This window comes from Pongo pygmaeus, chromosome 1, assembly GCF_028885625.2.
Source record: "Pongo pygmaeus isolate AG05252 chromosome 1, NHGRI_mPonPyg2-v2.0_pri, whole genome shotgun sequence".
Classification (NCBI taxonomy): domain Eukaryota; kingdom Metazoa; phylum Chordata; class Mammalia; order Primates; family Hominidae; genus Pongo; species Pongo pygmaeus.
The window spans coordinates 185836136-185856180 of record NC_072373.2 but is presented as its reverse complement, the minus strand read 5'-3'; the positions used below and the strand labels follow the sequence as shown (position 1 = coordinate 185856180).

Here is a 20045-nt window from a genome sequence, read left to right as displayed (position 1 = left end):
GAGAAGAGTATTACACACCTTTTGTGAATAAGAAAACAGGCTCTGAGAGGTGAAAGTGGTTTGTTTAAAAGTACACAGCTGCGATATAACTGAGCCATGATTCAATTGAAGTTTGTTTCCCACCAAAGCCCGTGTTTCTTCAACCATGACATGCTACCTCCTTGGCAAATGCTTTGATTCTTCCTACTCGTACGTAGCCTCTGGATAGAGAACAGAACTTTCCCTACCACACTTTGGTAAGCTTAATTCAGGATTTAGAAGATGAATGGGAAGGTGAAAACCAAACCTGCCTTCCTTCTCTGAGACTTTCCAGATGAAGTCCAGTCCATCAGGGTGCTTTCCAGGGACGACAAGGGATCATCTGCTGGCCTGCGTGTCCTGAGCAAGGAGCGCATCCAGTATTGTGCCTTTCTTGACCATTCCATGCGATTCATTTCCTTAGTCATTGAACATTGTGGTATCATCAGCACCTTCTTCCCCAGGGAGGCATTCCCTTGGTGTAGGCATGGTAGGGAGGAAGCTTTGTGTTGGCACACTGCTCCACACTACACTTCTAGAACTCTCAGGGTCCTTTGCTCAATGCCTTTCTGATGTTTCATGTCCATTCTCCATCCCAGTCCTGGCTCTAGAGTGTCAAGGCTACCTAAGTCTGAGATTCCAAGAGTTAGGGCAGCCAAAGTGAACAGTTCTCGATCTGTGTCCACAAAGTCAAGTGAGGCACTAGGACACAGTCATGTTACCTATAGTAAAAACACAGGAGAGTGAAGAGATGGACTGGGCTACAGACCAAGTTTCCTCAAACTCCATACCCAGTTCTGGCAGGATGGTAGCTTTCCTTTTGGTTTGGGTCTTTCTGGGGTTGCTCTGTTTTGGAGTTGGAGTAGCTCCCTGCCTCAGGCTCACGACAGGCAGGAGCTGGAGCCCTAGCACACTCACTGGGACCAGTCTTTGTTGATGCTGCTCAGTTAGGAGGTCCTGTTGGAACAGGAGGGCATTCTAGGTTGTGAAGTCGGGTCTGGTTTCCTATCTTGCCTTTGCCACTTTTTAGCTACTTGGACACGTACCTTGATCTCTCTAAGCTTCGGGTTTCTTCATCTGTTAAAATGGGACAATGCAATCTAGTTTCAGCAAGTGGTAGTAAATGAGCTATCTTGGGTAAGGTACTTGGCTGTGAGCCTGACACACAGTAGAAGCTTAAATTCTAACATAGCAGCTCTCACCTGTGTTCCCCTCCTAGATTGCATTCATGAGCTTCCCGTCAGGGTCACTGTCCATGAGAAAGTTCTTCCTGGCCCTGCATTGGGGAACCTTTCCCTCCTTTGCTGGCTCTCCCCACTCCCCATCAGTCTGGTCCCAGAGTAGCCATCTCTGATCCTGCTGTGGCATTCTGGAAGGGAATAGAGGGAACAGAGTTTCTTGTTTTGACTCCTTCCTGCTTCAGTGACAGGAGGGCTACAGAGAGGGATTAGTGAGCTAATTAGAAATGATTGCATTGCTCAGCATTAATTAGCAGTGCTGTGGGCCTGCAGTGTGCACTTTGGAACTGAGCCCCCTGCGGGACAACATGGCAGGCAGCCCTCTGCCTCCAGGGCCTGCCAGCCCCTCTGTACTGATTAGAAATGATGGAACAGGTTCGGGTGGGCACAATAAGGGCTACCTTCTCAGGGTTCCCTGAGCCTTCTGACCTGGCTGCCAAAGGTCTGACCCAGACTGTCTTACCTTTATGACTGGGCCTCAGTCTCCTCTTCTGTAAAATGGGATTAGTGGACCTCAGAGAAATTCTTCCTGGTAAGATTCTAGGTGGGATGCTAGGAGCTGTACCTCAGGGCTCTTGGCCCAGGAACAAAAGAGGATTTAGCTGATAAGTGAACAGCAGGCCAAGTCAGGCCACTGGAGGGGTTAGCTTCTAGTCAAGAGATGCTCTTTAGAGCTGTATTTCCTGACACCAAAAGAGTTCATGGTCTTGGCCTTCTGGAGAGATACCCAGCAACATGGAGTGTCTTTGCTCATTGTACTTTTATTAAACACTGCAAATAGAAAGGTACGGGTAGACCTTGCACCAGCTGCAGCCAAAGAGTGGACTTACTCACTGGCTTAGTTAGCACCAGTCTCCTCCCCAGGTGTTCTTGGCAAAGCCCAGTCCCCAAAGGAGCAGGAGGTACTTCAAGATGAGGGCCAGATCAGGCACTGAATAAAAAGGCCAATGGCTGGCAAGAGGTCAGGTTGTGTCAGCTCTACTGGGACCCTGGGGGCTGCAGTGACCGTCTGCTTGTTCTGTGCTTTGTTTTCGGTTTCCCCGTGCAGCTCGGATTGGGAAAATGAAACGGAGGAAGCAAGATGAAGGGCAGGTATGTCCCCTGTGCAACCGCCCCCTGGCAGGATCGGAGCAGGAGATGAGTAGGCATGTGGAGCATTGCCTTTCTAAGGTAGAGGGGCCATCACCACCCACCTTCCTTCCCCGCTCCCTTCCCCCGACACTAGCTGCTGACTGCCCCTGAATCTGTGGGCTCTCGGGGTCTCCATGTGGTCTCAGCAGCTTCTTCCCTTCTGTCCACTGCTCTCTCCCTTTGCTTTCACTCTCACTCATTCCCTCCTTGGGCTCCAGTGGAAAACTAGTGGGAAGAGGCCCAGGTCTTTGACCTCTAAATTGGTTTGCTTCAAAGGAGCCCTAGAGCTGAGGGCCCACTTGGCACACCACAGCTGGGGCTAGAGCTGTGCCTTCGTCGCAGACTGCGGGGAGCAGGTGGGGATGGCCTGGGCCCAGCATGATCCTGCTCTGCTCTTCACAGAGGGAAGGCTCCTGCATGGCTGAGGATGATGCTGTGGACATCGAGCATGAGAACAACAACCGCTTTGAGGAGTATGAGTGGTGTGGACAGAAGCGGATACGGGCCACCACTCTCCTGGAAGGTGGCTTCCGAGGTACAAGCAGCTGACACATAGACAGTGGCACTCTGGTGCCAGGCCTCTGCTGGGTATCCATCTGTTGGGAGCCAAGAGGCCGAGGCTGGTGGCTGGTCATCCATCCGTTCCACCACGTGGGGACTGCTGCTGGTGGGGCTCCTTTGTGACCGTGCTGCCTGCCTGTGATGTGCATATTAAAATGGATGTATTTGGGTGGGGAAATGGAATTGTGAGGCTGCAAGCTAGGAATGACGAGGGGGGGCTCTCAGCTTCGGGTGATGCATTGAAGGTGACAGCCAAGCCGCGTTAGCACCTGCATAAAATATTAAAGGGACGGTTATGCATTTATCACTCCATCCCTCTTAAGGCTGATAAATGAGAATCCAGCAACCTGCTGTACACCTCCAGCACTGGGGGCCCTGAGGGCTTCCAGGCAAACACATTGGATTTTCCTCCTCCTCCTCTTCAGCCCTATGTCAGGGAAATCAGTTACAGAGGAGAGAGTGAGTTATGGCAAAATTTGACCTCCCATGAGCTTCATTGGTGAATCTAATTTTAGCTCTGATCCCATCCCTTCTCCCTGGGCGCCCTCTGCCCTGAAGCAAGAGGGGCCTGGGCCCAGCTGCTCCCTCCTTCCCTTGGGCTCTCCCCAGTTGCTGCAAAGGAGTGTGCAGGGCCCTGCCCATCTTCAGTGCCCTCCCAGCTCCTTGGAGGAGCAAGGCTTGGCACCCCCCACCAGGTCAGACAGCAGAATTGGTTGGGTGCCCAGGGTTAGTGACTTGTTACACTCCCCAGCCTTGGGCAGGGGAAAAGGGGAGCTGTCTGCCTCTTGGCCTCCAGCTCTTCTCTCTTTCTGTGCACGAGCACAGCTGGTACTGCAGCTTGTGGTCATTAAGCGAGCCAATCTGCTTCCCGTCTGCCTCTCTCTCTGGGCAACACCTTTGGGAGTGTTGCTGTGTATGGTCCCTGGGGAATCTCACAGCAGCTGGGAAGAAGTTCTCTGCCTCCGTGAGGCCATGCTACCTGGGCAGATGCTGAGGAGTGGTCTCTGCAGGGCCGTCCAGTGCAGACTGGTTCCACGAAGGGGCTAAGAGCCCAGATGGGACATTATGCCTCTGGGCGTCTCACATTACCCAAGTGTTTAGGGGCAAGCCAAAACATAAATCAGGAAGGTTAGTCAGATCAAACCGTCTCCCTGAACCAGAGCTGGAGAGTGTTTGCCATTTCACTCATCCTGTACTGGAGCCTTAGAGTATCTGAGGCCCTAGAAGAGTGAGCAGCAGGGCTGACAATTGTCTGTCCCATGGGTTGGACACATGGGTGTCCGATAGCAGCCACACAGGGTCAGTTCCAGCGTGCTGCTCTGGTTAGCTATGTTGGCAGCTGCAACTGCTCACATCCTCCATTGCTGTGGCAACTTCTTAGGTTCCTTGGCACAGACCTGGACCTGATGGCTTCTGGGCACCAGACAGGGCTTACGGAGGATAAAGCTGCAAAGCGCCTGCTGATTTGACAAGAGTATTTCCCCTGTGCCGGGATGCACTTGCAGAGCAATGTGAGGGGCTCTTAGGCCCTGGGCGGGTATCCGTTTTCCCTGAGTGTTTACACTGTGAGGTTGTTCCTTTCAAGAATTCCTGAGGGGAGTTCAAAGGGGGCTTTTCTTTGAGCGATTTGGAGAGCGAGAATGAGAGTGAGACTTGAAGAGGGAACAGGGGCCGGAGGTGCCTTTATCTGCAGAGAATTGCTCCAGCTTTCCTGATAGAAGCTGCTGCCGCCTCTTAAACAGCTTAGTGCAGTCAAAAGACAGGCAGACTTGAAAGGCTGTTTTACAGCGAGATCAGCGGGGGCCACGAGGCAGAGAGCGGGGCGCAGTGGAGCGGAGGAGGCTGAGGCTCCTCGGTGGGGGGGCTATCAAAGGGAGGCCCTGGCTGATCCCTACTGCCTCTGCCCCCAAAACCCTGTCTGCAAAAGCTGGCCATCTGTCAGCCTACCCTCCCTGGCCAGGACTGATAGGCCCCAACTCTTGGGGGGTTGGGTGTGGCCCCGCCAGGCGGGCTGGTGTCAGTGCAGCGCATTGATCGCCCGCCGGGCGGGCCGGGCCGCAAGCCGCGCAGCGCGTGCTTAATGTGATTGAAAGGCAGTTAAAATGGCGGTGACCTTTTCAGGAGGAATTAGATTGCCTGCCAAGACCGGTTAGAGGGAGTGATAACGCCAGCTGAAGAAGCTGCCCAGCCGACTTCAGAGAGAAGGAGGCAGAGGCAGGATGAGCAGGCGAGTGGCGAGGCCCATTTAAACGGCGCTGTGCGTGCTGACAGAACAGAGATTGCTGTCGTTGTTAGATATGAAAGAAGTGAAGAATTGCAGATAAGTTCCTGTATCCGATCACCCCCATCCCTCCTCCCAGACTAGGGCCTCTTCGTCATCCTCAGCAAAGCTTCCCACCAGGCCCCTGGAGGTTGATCTGATGGATCAGATCGGTTACCTCAAATGTAATCTGCTGTGGGAAGCAGTGAACGGGCAAGAGTTTCGGTGGAGACACTTGGCTGAGGGCAACAGGCCTTAGAGATGGGGACCTGTGGTTACTGAGGAGGAGCTCCAGATATCTCAGGCCTGTGCTCGGATTGGTATTTTAGGACAAAATAAAGAACCAGACAGAGCAGGTGAGCACTGAAGTAGGTCCCACTGGAAATAGATTTTTGAAAAGACTAAAGGAAATAGGTATTACTTCAAGAAAGTAAGTTGGAAGGAATTTTTGCTGCCTAGGAGGCACTCTGACCTTCCCAATTCTAGAAGAAATACTTAAGCTGTGTGCCTAAGCTGTTGATTGTCCTTTCAGAACCATAGATTTTCTAACCTGCTACTGCTCTTTACATAAAGGACAGCACACAGAGCCTAATGTGCCACCAACATTCCACTAAAAGAGATCCGCAGTTAGGGAGAAAGGATGTTTTTCTTGGGTACCATGCCAAACCTGGGCAGAGCAAGGGGCGTCTAGGCCAGAGAAGCAGACTACAGGGGAACCTAACTATACAGCCCTTAAGACAAGCCTGCTTCCAGCTGTAGTGTAAGGAGGTGTGTGACTAAGGAGCCGTGCCTTTCCTCTCGTGTCCTCCATCCAGCTCCTGGATCCTGGAGAAGAGACCTATAGTGGTGAACCGTGGTGCCTCCTGTGTGTTGCTTGCCAGTGAGAGTTCACCCAACTGCACTGGGGAGCCCAGAGCTCCTCATATCTGGAAGGGACATGCTGGAAAGAGGACATGGGAATGATTGGTTTCAAATAAGGTGGCAATGATGTGGGCACAAGAGTGGTGAGATGGAGAAATTTCCCAGGAAGCTTCACAGGAAATGGAAGGCTGCAGCTGTATCTTTAAGCCCTGGTGGTGAATGCGTTGCTAAAATCCAGCATGAAGCCCTTTTGAACCAAACAGATGGAGTGGGTTGGGAAAAGAAGGGTGTTAAGACAGTCAGCAGTGCAGGGTCTTTGTCCTGCTCAGGTCCTGGCCTGAAGCGTTTCTTATCTTTCATGAGTTCCTTACATTTAAGCTGGTTCCAAGTAGCTGGATGAGAAGTCATGAAGCAAACAGGCAAGAGCAGCTGTGGCACAAATCTTTTCTCTTCTTTTTTTATTTTATTTTATTTTATTTTATTTTATTTGAGAGAGAGTCTCGCTTTGTCACCCAGGCTGGAGGCTAGAGTGCAGTGGCATGATTTCGGCTCACTGCAACCTCCACCTCCTGGGTTCGAGAGATTCTCCTGCCTCAGCCTCCCGAGTAGCTGGGATTACAGGCATGTGCCACTATACCCAGCTAATTTTTGTATTTTTAGTAGAGACGGGGTTTCACCATGTTGGCCAGGCTGGTATTGAACTCCTGACCTCAGGTGATCTGCCCACCTCGGCCTCTCAAAGTGCTGGGGTTACGGGTATGAGCCACCACACCCGGCCTGGCACAAATCTTTTATCTGGCTATTTCTTGATAAAACTTCAGCGCCAGAAGTATGGGGCAAGGGGGTAAGAGGTATTGTAAGCCCCAGGGCATGGGCACATAGGCCCTGCCCTACCTAGCTGCTGCCTCCTTTGGTGTGCTGGTTCTCAAAAGAAGGGAGCCCCAGGTGCTAAAAATGTCCCCCAGTGCAGCTCTGCTTCTGGTCCAGCCAGTGACAGGTGTTGGAACAGCACACTGCTGGAGGCAGTCTTGGAGTGGAGAGGGTTGGGCTGCTGCCTTGTGACTCCCTACCATCTTTAGTTATCTCTGTCGCCTGTTGGGAGGGGTGAGGAGAGGTGGCAAGGAGCAAGGCACCTTCTGTCCCCCGTGGCAACTGACGGGATTTAATCGCCTTTTGGAACACAATTGTTAAGCTAGGACAGAGGGAGTGCAGGCAGAAGGAGCAAGTATCAATGGTTTTAAACGGCGTCTGTCTCTCTGCGTCTCTCCTGACGTAAGGCAGTGAAACGCGTTATCGAGGAGGCCCGGAAAGTGGCTAAGTGCGTTTGACACACGCCAACTCCCTGCCTCCACACTGGATAATTGCATTGTCAACTGTTCAGCGAGGTGGCAGGTGACACTGCAGGCCGATTGATTGTCCCGCATCGCAGCTCCCCAGGCTGTCAGCTCCCCAATCGATGGCGTTTACACAAGACACCGTAACTGCATCTGTAACTAATTCCAGTGTAAAACTCGCCGGAAGCTGCTGCCCCTGCCCTCCGTGTTGGAGAGCGCAGGCCTCTGGAGGGCCCCGAGACTTTTCCTTTCTCCCTGGGCTCTGGTTTTGTTGGGAGCAGCAGGTGAGGAAGTCGATGCCTCCTTTTTTGTGGTTTCAGGTTCCAGGACGATACTGCCCCCAGTAAACGGGCATCTCCAGTTTCTCAATCGATCATCTGATCAATTGATTAAATTAACACTGATTTTTTTTTTCTCCCTTCTCAATAACCCAGGAAGAAATGAGTTTATGGGGAGAAGGGTCGTTTTTATAAAATGTAGACCTGTGTTTCATTTCTGCACTTAACTCTCTCCCTCTTTGTTGCTAAGTTTTCACTGTGAGGAGAAGGATTTTTTTTTTGCACTGCCCACCCCGCCAGGAATGGGCAACTCTGGCACCACCCTGCTGGGTATCATTGACCATCAGGCTTAGGTTGCCTATGGGTGGGGGCTCAGGCCTTTATGCCACTATAAAGTGGGGCAGAACTGTAGCAAAAAGCCCTCCCTGGTGACTGAAGGGTACTCTGGGCCATCTTGGAGGTCGTGGGGGCTGAGTTCCTTCCCTAGATAGCAGCAGTAGGAGTGGCAGCTTGCCTGTTATCCCTGGAGCTACATGGAAGAGGAGCCAGAGACGTGGAAAGGAGCTGTCTGTGCCATCTTGCCTCTGAGTACTGGCTTGGGATATTCCAGCAGCTGAGAACATCAAACAACTGTGGAGCCTTCCTCTCCAAGCGGGAGGGGGGGCAAGCTGGCGGGGGCGCTGTCTGCATAAAACGGCTTTATGGCCGTTTCTTTTTATTATGATTCTGCCAGAAGTCAGCAAGTGACATTTCATTAAGAAAATAAAGTTTAATGTGCTGGGAAAGAGGTTGGAGCAGGCTGGGGCAGCACAAGAGTGAAATTGGCAGCAGCAGCCTGTTCCGAACACCTGTGGGGGTAGGGAGAGGTTCCCAACATCTGTCTCAGCTGGAGGATGGGGTCAGGGTCAGAGTGAATGGCTCAGACCAGAGGCAGAGGCCTTTTCTATGGCAAACAAAGTGTGTCGTGCTGTCCATCCTGCCTAACTGGCCAGAGGAACAGAAAGCTGCTGCCCAGCTGGGAGCTGGGATCTGATAAGGAAAGTTGTATCCTGAGAGATTTCTCTAGGCCACCAGCTAACTAGGACCTAATAGAGCAGTGTCGCCAGTGTTTAGCCAGTACTGCTGGGGTGTGCTGTGTGGCACCAGCCATCAGCCTGGCCAGCTCTGCTGGGTGATGCTGAGATCACAACAGTGAGTCAAACTTGGGACCCTTGCAGCTTCCAGTCTCGTGAGGGACAGTGACAATAGGTGGTAATAAATATGATTTTGGAGTTACACAGGATTCTGGGTGGACACCAGGGAAGGGACACCTGTGTGTAAGAACCTGGGAAGCCCCATCTGCCACGCAGAGCACTGTGAGGATAGGGATCAGATCTTGAAGCTCTGTATTCTCAACATGAAGCCAAACAGGATGAGCCCAATAAAGGTTGAAAGAATGGCATTGAGGTGAGAGTTCTTTCCTTTAGCAGGGATTTGGAGAGCAGCTGCTCTGTGTGGGCACTGTGAGTTAATGGTAGGAGGCATGGTTGGGCTGAGTCAGACTTGCCTAAGGAGCAGGCATGTGTATTGTAGACCAGGAGGGAGAAGGTTCTAGGCAGAGAGCAGGAGGTGCGGAGGCATGGGGGCATGAGAAAGCACAGGATTTGGGAGACCACAGTAGCTGTTTAATGGAGTATGAGTCCTGGGCCAGGCATGGTGGGCAGTAAGACCACAGAGAAAAGGACTTCAGGCTACAGGGCTGCTTTCTATATTGAGAAGCTGGGGCTTTCCCTGGCAGCTTTGTGGTACCCTGTTTTCTCTGCTTTGCCATGGAGCCATATTGGGCTCACATGTGGTGCCAGGGTTCTCTGCTTTCCACTTATAAGGCAGGGCTAGGCAGGGCCAGGCCGAGCAGAGGATGTGAGGCCAGCTGCTGAGCTGCGTGTACTTGGGGAAGGGGGGTTGGCAGGGCTTGGGTGCCGCAAGCTGTAAGTGAACCTGATAGCTACATTCTGACTGATGGTGGAGTTTGTCTCCCAAACTGTCAGAGGGTTTATGGAGGTGCCACTCACCCACAAGGCGGGAATTGCTTGTCAGGACACCTGGCCGTGAACAGGAGACAGAGCTGTAACTTGGTGTTTTCTCAGCTTAATGGCCCTGCTGCTGACCTGATCTGCCTGCTGCCTCAAGTGTGTCAGTGCCTCAGGGTAGAGGGCAAATGAGGACTGTCAGGGAGAGGTGGAGCCCAGGCTGTGCCCGGCGTCTTTACTTCCCAGTGCTGCTTACCTTTGGGATTGGTGGTGTCTTTGTGAGACCAGAGACTGGTGGGGTAGAAGGGAGAAGGATCAAGACTCAGTGTTTTTCAGGGCTTGAAAAATGGAGAACATTCCAGATGGAGTGAATAGCATGAGCAGAGGTCTTAAGAGCAGGATATACAGGCTATGTTTGTGGTTTGGTTAGCAGCCTGTGTGTGCACATGCATGGGGTTTACAGAGTGAATTAGTAGAGAGCAAGAGTAAAGACATAGATGGACCCAGATCTTCATGGATCTGGCTGAGGAGCCTAGGCTTGGTTGTGCATGCAGTGGGGAGCCATCGATGGTTTTGGAGCAGGAGGAAAGGTGGTCAGAACTCAGTGGTAAGCAGGATGAAGGAATAGATAAGAGGCCTGAGGACCCCCTACAAGACATACCCTAATGAGAGTATAAGGACCTGAGAGGAAAGAATGGACAAGCAGAAATGTCTGAAATCAGCCGATACTGAGCTGCTTGCTCACTTCTTTAAGGATTTCCTTGCTGATCCCAGTAGCCACAGAGTCTCACATTCTTTTGTCCCTGGCAGGGCTGTGCTGGCTAGTGAGGTGTGGTCTGAGACCCACCGGGAGGAAGTGGGGAGCTGGGGGGAACAGCTCTATAGCACTTGACCCTAGGCTATCAGGAAGGGTGGTCCTGGATGTCAGAGAGATCACCTGGCAGGTGAGCAGGCCTGGTGTAGCCCCAGTGGCTTGCCCCTCCCCCGAGCTGAGAGTCCGTCTGTGGCTGTGCCAGATGCACCTCAGGGGTCAGCCGCTTGCCTGGCCCATGGCCTGGCCTCCGCTCAGCCTGGTTGCCTTCATGGACTGCTTTGAGAAGTAGGTGTGCATGCCTGTCCTCCCTCGTCTGTCCCTTCTTTAATCCCTTTATAACTGCACTTGTCCAGGAATCTGGGCTAAGTGAGGTGGAGATGAATAATTAATGTCAGGCGCTTCAGACACCAAATATTTGAACAGCTGCCTGGTGTTTTTGCTGGCAAGGACCTAGCGGCCAAAATCAGGATGTTGGCCGGGGGTCCCACTCTGTGGCTCCGATTGGCCTTAGCCAGCCTGTTCTCTCCTCTGATGGACTTGTCAGGCTGGATAATGGGGCATAGGGGAGGCCCCACTCTTTTCCTGTGAAATTCCTAGACCTGAATTTTTCTGTCCTCTTCCTGTTCTTCCTAGACCTGGAAGATAGGTGAACAGCAGGCCTGGGGCTGAGTGTCCCCCGAGGACGTGACATAATGTATGAATGGGCTAGTTTATGAGCAGAGACCACTTGGAGCAGCATGCAGTGGCAGAGAAAGATGAGGTTTGCAGAGTGAAGGGCCTGAAATGTCAGGGCCAGGGGCACTGAAGTATCTGGCTCTATACATCCCAGGCCCAGGTTTCCCTCTGGGCCTTATCAGGTCCAAAGCCTAACCCCTACCTGGAGGCAACAGGAGGGGCACCCTTGGCCTAGTCTTCTTGTCCCCAGGCCCTCCTCACACCCTGCTTCCCACAGGCTCTGGCTTCATCATGTGCAGCGGCAAAGAGAACCCGGACAGTGATGCTGACTTGGATGTGGATGGGGATGACACTCTGGAGTATGGGAAGCCACAGTATCCTTGGAGCACTATGGGTGCTGGTGGGGCTGATAGGGCAGGCACAGGGAATAAGTAGCTCCTCTAGTATTCACCTGCACCACCACCCCCCGGGCCAGAGTCTCCGCTTTGGCCAGGAGGGACATACTCTCCTGAGGATTCAACCCTCATAGCCTGCTGCACACTAGGATCCGTTGTCCTTGACCACCATGCCAGATACACGGAGGCTGATGTCATCCCCTGCACAGGCGAGGAGCCTGGTGAAGCCAAGGAGAGAGAGGCACTCCGGGGCGCAGTCCTAAAGCAAGTGTGGGCACAGGCTTGGGCGGGTGGAGCAGAGAGACAGGAAGCCCTGAGGTAGGGGTTAACACAGTACTGACCCTCAGGGCTGTCCTGCCCGCCTTCAGGCCTCACTTTGTTCTTCCTCCCTCCTTTCCTCCAGTGGCGGCCCTCCCAGCACGCGCATCACACCTGAGTTCTCTAAATGGGCCAGTGATGGTAAGTCCTGCCCCAGGTTAGGAGTAATGGGGGAGAGGGGGTATCCCTGGATGGTGGTGACTGACTCAAGCCCAACCAACCCCTCACCTGTGCTGCCCAGTCTGGCCGGAGTGTGAGTTGCCCCTCTGTCCCAGCAGAGATGCCATCCACCAGCAATGGTGAAAGCAGCAAGCAGGAGGCCATGCAGAAGACCTGCAAGAACAGTGACATCGAGAAGTAAGTGTTTGGCCAGGAGGGGACCCTGGGACCGCAGTTCAGTGGGAGGAGGGGCCCTTTGCTAGCAAGAAGGCCTGCTGCCAGGGCTTCTGGCCCTCCCAAGTGCAGCTCAATGCTGCTGCCCTGGTCACACAGCCGGCAGTGGAGCCCAGCTGGTGCTAAGCGTGACTCTGTGAATTGATCACTGGGCCAGGGCCCCGGGAGCCTTGGCGGTGGGAGGAGCAGTCCGCCCGCCTGCCCGCCTGCCCGCCTGCTGCGGTGGCCTCCGCCCGGGGAATGTGATGTATGGCCGCCCAGCCCAGCCGGCACACTTGATTCATCTCCAGTTTCTGTTTCTTAATCGGGAGCTAAATTGGTTTCATTTTTCTTGTCCCGGGTGGCACTCGCAGTGGATTTTAGGCAGGAACATTGGGTCTCATCACTTCTGGTAGGAATTTTTGGCCTGGGTTCTCTGGCAGAGGAAAAGGGATCCATTAGAACTTTGCCCAGGGCTGGGCAACCCCTGGCCTGGATCCCCGGGAACCACAAAGATTTGGTATCAGCTGGGCATCTTCCTGCCTTCCCAGAAGCCCAAGGAAGGCCAGTTCTGGCCTCAGGAGATGGCATTGTCCAGTCTAGGCTGCCTGGTGCTGCTGCCATTGGTCATTGCTTAACTCCAGTACCCACCCCACCTTCTGACTACAGGCTAGGTTGCCTGGGGTTAAAAGGCAGCCTCTTCATTCCAGGGCCAGTGTTCCATCTTTGCCTCCTGCCAGGAGAGTGGATTGCAGGCCGGTGCAGGGCCGGGTCGGTGGCCCAGGGTCACCTCCCATTTGTTTCCCTCCATTTTGTGTTGTCATAAATTCATTCCAGCCCGTTGTGGTTGATCAGTTTATCTCGGCCTGGGCCGCGAGTGCTGCTGGCATGATGTATGGGCCGCGGCGCAGGGCCCGGCTGCCCATGAATCACCGCAGCTGCTCCGTGTCAGCGCCAGAGCGGGCCGTACTGGTTCGGCGCAACCAGCTTGTGGGGGGGGGAATGACGTATGGATGTTTATTTAATAATTCTCTTCTACTCCAGCTGAGCAGGGCGGGCGGGGTTGTAAGGGGCACCCACCCTTGTCTGGAGGGGCTGCTCATAAATCAGAAAGACAAGATCATTAATCAGGGATGGCGCCCGAGGGGGAGGTGGGGGCAGAGCCAGTGGCTTCCATGAAGGTACAACCCACCCAAGGCTGGGGGGAGCCAGGATTTCTGTCCCACCTGTGTGAGCACAGGCACCCGTAGGCAGGGATCTCTATGATGAGGTGGAGACTGGCTCAGTCATGTGCAGAGCTCTCCACTGGGTCTGGATCTGCTGAGACTGGGGCCCGTCAGTCCCCGTGATTTCTCTATTTCTTGCCCTAGATCTGTTTTACCACTTAGGGAAAAGGAATGGTAGGATGCCATGGCTCCTCCAGGAATCTCCCCACCCCATGCCCTGGAGGGACTCAGGAATAGCTCACAGCCAGCCTGGACAAGGGGTTGGAGGCTTGGGTATTTCGCCAGAGCCAAGATTGGAGGGCAGGTGTGTGCTGAGCACATCCAGGATAGGCAGGCTGTAGAGTTGGCTATTGGCCTTCAGCGTGGACTTGTAGCTCTTGGAGATGGCATGGGAAATGGCTTCATTCTCTCCTGGCCTCATTGCTCTTTGCCATTCCAGCTCTAGTTCTCTGATTTGGGGTTGGGGAGTTAGTTCTCCATTCTGGGGTAGGCTGTCCCCAGCTGCAGGCCTTAGTTTCCCCATCTTTGACATAACTGTATAGGACTAGGCAAATTCTCAGCTTAGTCCTTGGAGTGGAAGGGAGCACAGCTACAAATCCTTGTCTCCTTATCAGGAATTTACCTGCAATCCAGATGGGGATGGCACATATGGCATTGTGCAAAATGCCTGGGAAGGAGCCTGCTGTTCGGAGGCTTGTGAGGAGGGAAGGGATGGTAAAGGCTTCCAGAGCCAGAGAGCTAAATGGAAGCCCCCAGGGAATCAGCCAGTACCAGGAGGAAAGAGTCAGAGCCTTTCTTGGCATCCCTGGAAAGAGGCAAGGCAGAGGGAATCATGGACCCTAGGGTGATGGATTTAAGTGTCCCTGATACAGGGACACAGCCACTAAGGAATCACGCTCTGTGTTGCTGCTAGCTCCCCAAAGGAAAAAGGCCAGAAATTGAAGCTGTATTGCCCATGAAATGGGACCACTACCCTCCCTGCACTCCCATTACCACTCACATCCAGCAATGACAGGCCACCTGTAAGCTCTCAAGCTTCCTGAGCCAATTGTCTCCCCTAAACTGCAGAACAGATGCCCCCAGGAGACTGTCCTTGCCCAAAGTCCACCTCCCTTATGATTCCCCCACCTCAGTCCAGCCTCTGCTTCCTGATTGAGTACATCTGTGAAACCTGAGCTGTTCGTACCCCGCTCTTCCAGCATCCTCAGCAGCTTCCTGCTGCCCGCGAGATAAACTTCAGCTCCTTCAGGTGTGGCATTTGAGGTCCTCCTGCATGCCATCTCCTTTCTCACTGTAGCACTTTGCCTACATGTGGGCCTTCTAGCCAGACTAGGCTCTTGGGCCTCTTGGCCTCTGTTTCTGCTGTTCCCTTGGCCTGGAGCCCCACCTCCTCCTGGGTGTAGCCAGTATAGTCATGGTCAATCACACAGTTATTAGTTGATCATGGAATCAGTCTGCCAGGTTTGAATCCCAACTCCCTGACTCTGTGGGGACCTTGAGCAAGCTACTTAATCTTTCTGTGCTTCAGTTTCTTTGTATAAAAAATGGAGATATTAGAATCTTCTCATGGGGTTTTTGTGAGGTGTAAATAAGATAATTATCAATCCCTCAGTACAATCCCTGGCATTTAGTAAGTGCTTAATAAATTTTAGCTATTTTATTTGTATTATCATTATTATTCCCTAAGGCCAATCTTCTATGCCATCTTTTCTACTTTTCTAGGAAATATTCTTCTCCCTCTGTGAGCTCCCCTGGATCCTGTTCATTTGTTTTAGGAGGGTGGAAGGTTCCTTGAGAGAGTCCTAGCTATTCCCTGTTCAGCAGTGAAGCCCAAGGAGTTCTGGAAATGCAGGAGGGACCTTCGGGTGCAGGGCTTGGCCCACAGACAGGCCTACCAGGGCATCTGATATATCTAGGAAGTAACAAGGAGCCCTGGAGGCAGGCCAGGCCTGTGGCAAAGGGACCTAGATCATGTGGGACCCGCCCAGTCCCTGCATCTCTCCCCCTCTCCCTGGAGGTTGGATGGGCCCTTTCTTCAGCAGGTGTTTGCTCATGTCTCATGCCTGAGGTGGGGCTCTTGGCCATAGTGAGTATTGGTGGAGTGAGCAACCCGCCCTCAGGGAACCCACACTCAGGAACTTTACACTGCTGTGGTGGAGTTCACGTGGGGGGCTGTGAGAGCCACTGTGCAGTGCTGGCTCAGGGGTCTGGAAAAGGCTTCTGGGAGGGCATGGGAACAAAACTAGGTCTGAATGATGAGGCAGAGCTAGTGAGTCAGGCGAGGGGGTGCAGAGGGATCACAGTGCAGAGGCCAAGGCAGTGAAAAAAGTGGCGTGGATGGTGACATGTAGGAGTCGAGCATAAAATGCGTGGCAAGGTCCTCGGGGGTACGGTGGGCTGGGGCGGGACCAAGGAGTGTAGTGGAGCTCTCTATTCCGAGGGGGACATTGGAATGTTGAAGGTCACACCACAAGAGATTTGCTTTGAGAACATAAATCCTTCTAGGCGCTGGGAGAGTGGAATGGAGATGAGGGGCCTGGAGGCAGAAAGGCTGTCTGGAAAAAGTTAGTGGTGGAATTGGTGGAAGACATCTGAGAGCCTGGACTAGTGGTGGTGAGGGGGGAAAGAAGTGGAGAGATGCCGGAGATACTAGGAGAGATGACAGATTTGGGTTGTTGGGAAGACTACGAAGGAGTGGTTGAAAATGGTTCCCTGGTATCTGGTGTAGAAATTCATCCGGATGGGAATGGAGGAACAGAGAGGGTGAGGAGTTTAGTTCTGGAATGTGGAATTTTGCAGATTCAGGTTATCAGAGGAAGGGGGCAGGCAGGGATGCCTAGGGGACATTTATGTATTTGGTTCTGGAATTCAGGGGAGGCGTAGGCTGGAGGTGCAGATGAGAGATGTCAGCCTGCTACCCAACCAGGCCTTCCTTTTTACAGAATCACCGAAGATTCAGCTGTGACCACGTTTGAGGCTCTGAAGGCTCGGGTCAGAGAACTTGAACGGCAGCTATCTCGTGGGGACCGTTACAAATGCCTCATCTGCATGGTGAGTAGAAAAGAACCTAGGGGTGCCCTTGGTCAGGCTTCCACGCCCTCTGGGGGAGTTGGAGAGGATGGGCCTACCTCAGAGTGACCCCTTCTCTGCCCCCTCCTCCCTAGGACTCGTACTCGATGCCCCTAACGTCCATCCAGTGTTGGCACGTGCACTGTGAGGAGTGCTGGCTGCGGACCCTGGTGAGGTGGCATGGGGGTCGGGGAATGGGAGGCCGCTCCGGGCACTGCCCAGATGTCTGTGCTTATGCCTGAGCCTGCCTGGGGGAAGTGGGGAGCACGGGCCAAAGGAGAACAGAGCCAGGAGCCAGGATATTTACCCCCAGGATATTTACTCCCAGGCTCGCTGCCTCTCCTCCCCAACTACAGGTTTAGGAACTTCTTCCCCTCCACGAGTTCACTGCATTCTCCCTTCCCCTCCCCATGTCCCCCGAAGGCCCACTGCATCACACAGACTGGTGAGGCCTGGGGTCAGGAGGAGGCTGGCTGTGGGTAAACAGGACCAGGGCCTTGGCCCCTCCCCCTCCCATTACTAAGCTCCTTCTGCTCCTGCCCCTGTTCTTCGCTCAGGAGCAGCCATTAAAATGTCGCCCGGAGACAGCAATAAAAGGCTCGGACGTGGGCTCTGTGTCCTGATCAAAGGCCGCGTGTAATCTCGTTAGGGCTGCGGCTGCCACAGCTGGACCCAGCCTTGTTCTCATTACCGGGGCTCCTGCTGCGGGGCTGGCCAGGCGGTTTGATCCTGGCGTTCCCGCAACACAGGAGCGTGCCTGCCTGCTCACAGAAGCTGCCTGTGCATCCCCAGCCTGGGCTGACAGGACCAAGGTCCCAGCACACACTGGTGCAGAGAGACATGGCTGCAGGCCCAGGTGCTCACATGCGCACACGTGGCACATTGTGTAGACCAGAGCCCTCCCTGTTCTCCCTGCAGGGTGCCAAGAAGCTCTGCCCTCAGTGCAACACGATCACAGCGCCCGGAGACCTGCGGAGGATCTACTTGTGAGCTATCTGCCCCAGGCAGGCCTTGCCTCCAGCAGCCCCACCTGCCCCCAGCCTCTGTGACAGTGACCCTCTCCCTTTGTACATACTTGCACACAGGTTCCCCATGTACATACATGCACATACTCACACATGCATACACACACACACACACATTTACACACGCAGGACTCTGGAGCCAGAGTAGAGGCTGTGGCCCAGGCACTACCTGCTGGCTCCCACCTATGGTTTGGGGGCCATACCTGTTCCAGCTCTGTTCCCAGGGTGGGGCAGGGAGGTGGGGGTTGGGGGAGTAGTGGGGCACGGCTCCTAAGATCCAGCCCCCCGACTGACAGACGGGACAGACAGACATGCAAACACCAGACTGAAGCACATGTAATATAGACCGTGTATGTTTACAATGTTGTGTATAAATGGGACAACTCCTCGCCCTCTACCTGTCCCCTTCCCCTTTGGTTGTATGATTTTCTTCTTTTTTAAGAACCCCTGGAAGCAGTGCCTCCTTCAGGGTTGGCTGGGGGCTCGGCCCATCCACCTCTTGGGGTACCTGCCTCTCCCTCTCCTGTGGTGTCCCTTCCCCCTCCCATGTGCTCGGTGTTCAGTGGTGTATATTTCTTCTCCCAGACATGGGGCACACGCCCCAAGGGACGTGATCCTCTCCTTAGTCTTAGCTCATGGGGCTCTTTATAAGGAGTTGGGGGGTAGAGGCAGGAAATGGGAACCGAGCTGAAGCAGAGGCTGAGTTGGGGGGCTAGAGGACAGTGCTCCTGGCCACCCAGCCTCTGCTGAGAACCATTCCTGGGATTAGAGCTGCCTTTCCCAGGGAAAAAGTGTCGTCTCCCCGACCCTCCCGTGGGCCCTATGGTGTGATGCTGTGTCTGTATATTCTATACAAAGGTACTTGTCCTTTCCCTTTGTAAACTACATTTGACATGGATTAAACCAGTATAAACAGTTGCTGCCTGTGTGTTATGTGTGTGGGGAGGTGGGGGAGCTAACTGGGGGAGGTGGGCTGAGGCAGTTAAGGGGTTAATTCCTGGTGGCAGGATAGGGGAAAGGACTTAGCTATAGGTGTATGACACTGTGCAGGGTTGGACTGCTCTGGGGCCGTGGAGCATTTGGTTTGGATGGGGGTGGGGCTGGGGATCTGGGCTCCTGACTATTGATGGGTAGGGGCTCTAGGTTAATTCTTTATCGATGCAGAATTGTCAGCTCATTAATCACAGAAGAGGTCAGAGCTTGGGGGTACAGAGGGGATGCAAGCTCTATCCCCCAACCTAGGGCAGGAGTGGCCACAAGCTTGGGTACAAACACAAGCCCCAGGCCTCTATCCCTTTCTGGTCCCCTGAAACATACCAGAGACCACAGGGGGATCACCCTGTCAGCCTCCCAGGCTTTTGTTCTATTCTCCAAATGTATCTCTAGTGACCATCATCCCAGTGTAGCTACTGCCTAGATTCTCGAATGGAAAGAATGGAAACCCTATTTTCCAGGATGGACCTTCAAGTCTCCCATGTGCTCAGAGAACCGAGGCTGGGCAGCTAGCACTGGAGAGACGGCAGTTTGACCCCCACAGCTCCCCACTGCCAGTAAGGTAGCTCAGCTTCCTAGATGCCTCCCAGGCAGGTGCTCAAAGCTACATGTAAGTCCTCACCCACAACAGAAAGCTATTAGAAAAACAGTCAAGGCCCCAGAGTAGCCCCATGACTCCAGACTTGCTTTGACACCTTGCACACCAGGCCCATCTGCCCAAATCCCCAGCCTTAGTTGCCCATTTTCTCTGGGATACCCACAGTGAATTCCTCAGAATTGGGTCCAGTTGGCAGCTCCTGCCACCCTTTGCACCCAGATGAAGCACAGACAAGTCCTCCTTGGAGCCCAGCAAAGGCCCTTCACAGCGCCACACCCAGTTTGATGGCACCCAATATCCGGAACACAGGGATCCTGGGATCCTGGGAATGTACACAGCCTCTGTCGAGGCAGGTGGAGCAGCTCCAGCGATGGCTGAGGGTTTGGGAAAGAAACAGGTTTGGAAGAGAAGAGTGGGTAGGTGAGGGCAACGGAGAAATGAAGAGGAGGCTCTTAATGCCCAGTTTCTGTCAGGCCGACTTCTTTGATGACTTTACTCTCCCCTCCCACAGCCTTGGACTCAGTAGGTCCTTGATGGCTGGTTACTGCCACCCTGGGGGCCATATGGTCTCTAAAAGGGGCCATTAACCCAGAGTGAGGGCATTCCACTGAAGCCCACCCTGCTGTGGGAGCCTTGAGCTGTCTCATGGCACAGGCTGCACTGCCACCTGTTGGCCATGGCTAGGAATGCAGCCACACAGCATGGGAATCCCTGCCACCATAGTGGGGACTCACCAAGGACTGATGGGATGCAGACAGAACGCGGCTCTGGGGAAAGAGGGTCCATCATCCCCAAGAGTCAGCTCCCATCCAGAGCTTTTCTAGCCATCTCCTTCACTGCCCCCTAAGCCCCTTGATCACCACGGTAAGC

At 53.7% G+C, this 20045-nt stretch overlaps 1 protein-coding gene and 1 long non-coding RNA gene across 11 annotated transcripts in view; one reads left to right on the top strand and one right to left on the bottom strand.

The window, feature by feature from the left end:
• Positions 1-18502, top strand: part of RNF220 (ring finger protein 220) — a 248455-nt gene extending 229953 nt beyond the window's left edge. For 3 of the 10 annotated variants that reach the window (XM_063665421.1, XM_063665420.1, XM_054490677.2), the window contains 9 exons: positions 2305-2426; positions 2790-2922; positions 11457-11553; positions 11752-11838; positions 11978-12033; positions 12171-12249; positions 16433-16541; positions 16655-16729; positions 17478-18502. In XM_063665421.1, the coding sequence (XP_063521491.1) occupies positions 2305-2426; positions 2790-2922; positions 11457-11553; positions 11752-11838; positions 11978-12033; positions 12171-12249; positions 16433-16541; positions 16655-16729; positions 17478-17549 (830 nt within the window). In that variant the 3' untranslated portion in view covers positions 17550-18502. Of the gene's footprint in view, positions 1-2304; positions 2427-2789; positions 2923-11456; positions 11554-11751; positions 11839-11977; positions 12034-12167; positions 12250-16432; positions 16542-16654; positions 16730-17477 lie in introns of all 10 variants that reach the window. The other 7 variants (XM_063665436.1, XM_054490658.2, XM_063665423.1 and 4 more) reach the window with 6 other exon arrangements.
• LOC134739634 (uncharacterized) lies at positions 1998-12225 on the bottom strand. Its single transcript, XR_010126482.1, has 2 exons — positions 12121-12225; positions 1998-3217 (listed from the first exon to the last, which is right to left on the bottom strand). It is a non-coding gene; the product is annotated as an uncharacterized LOC134739634 (long non-coding RNA).
• Positions 18503-20045: the final 1543 nt, after the last annotated feature.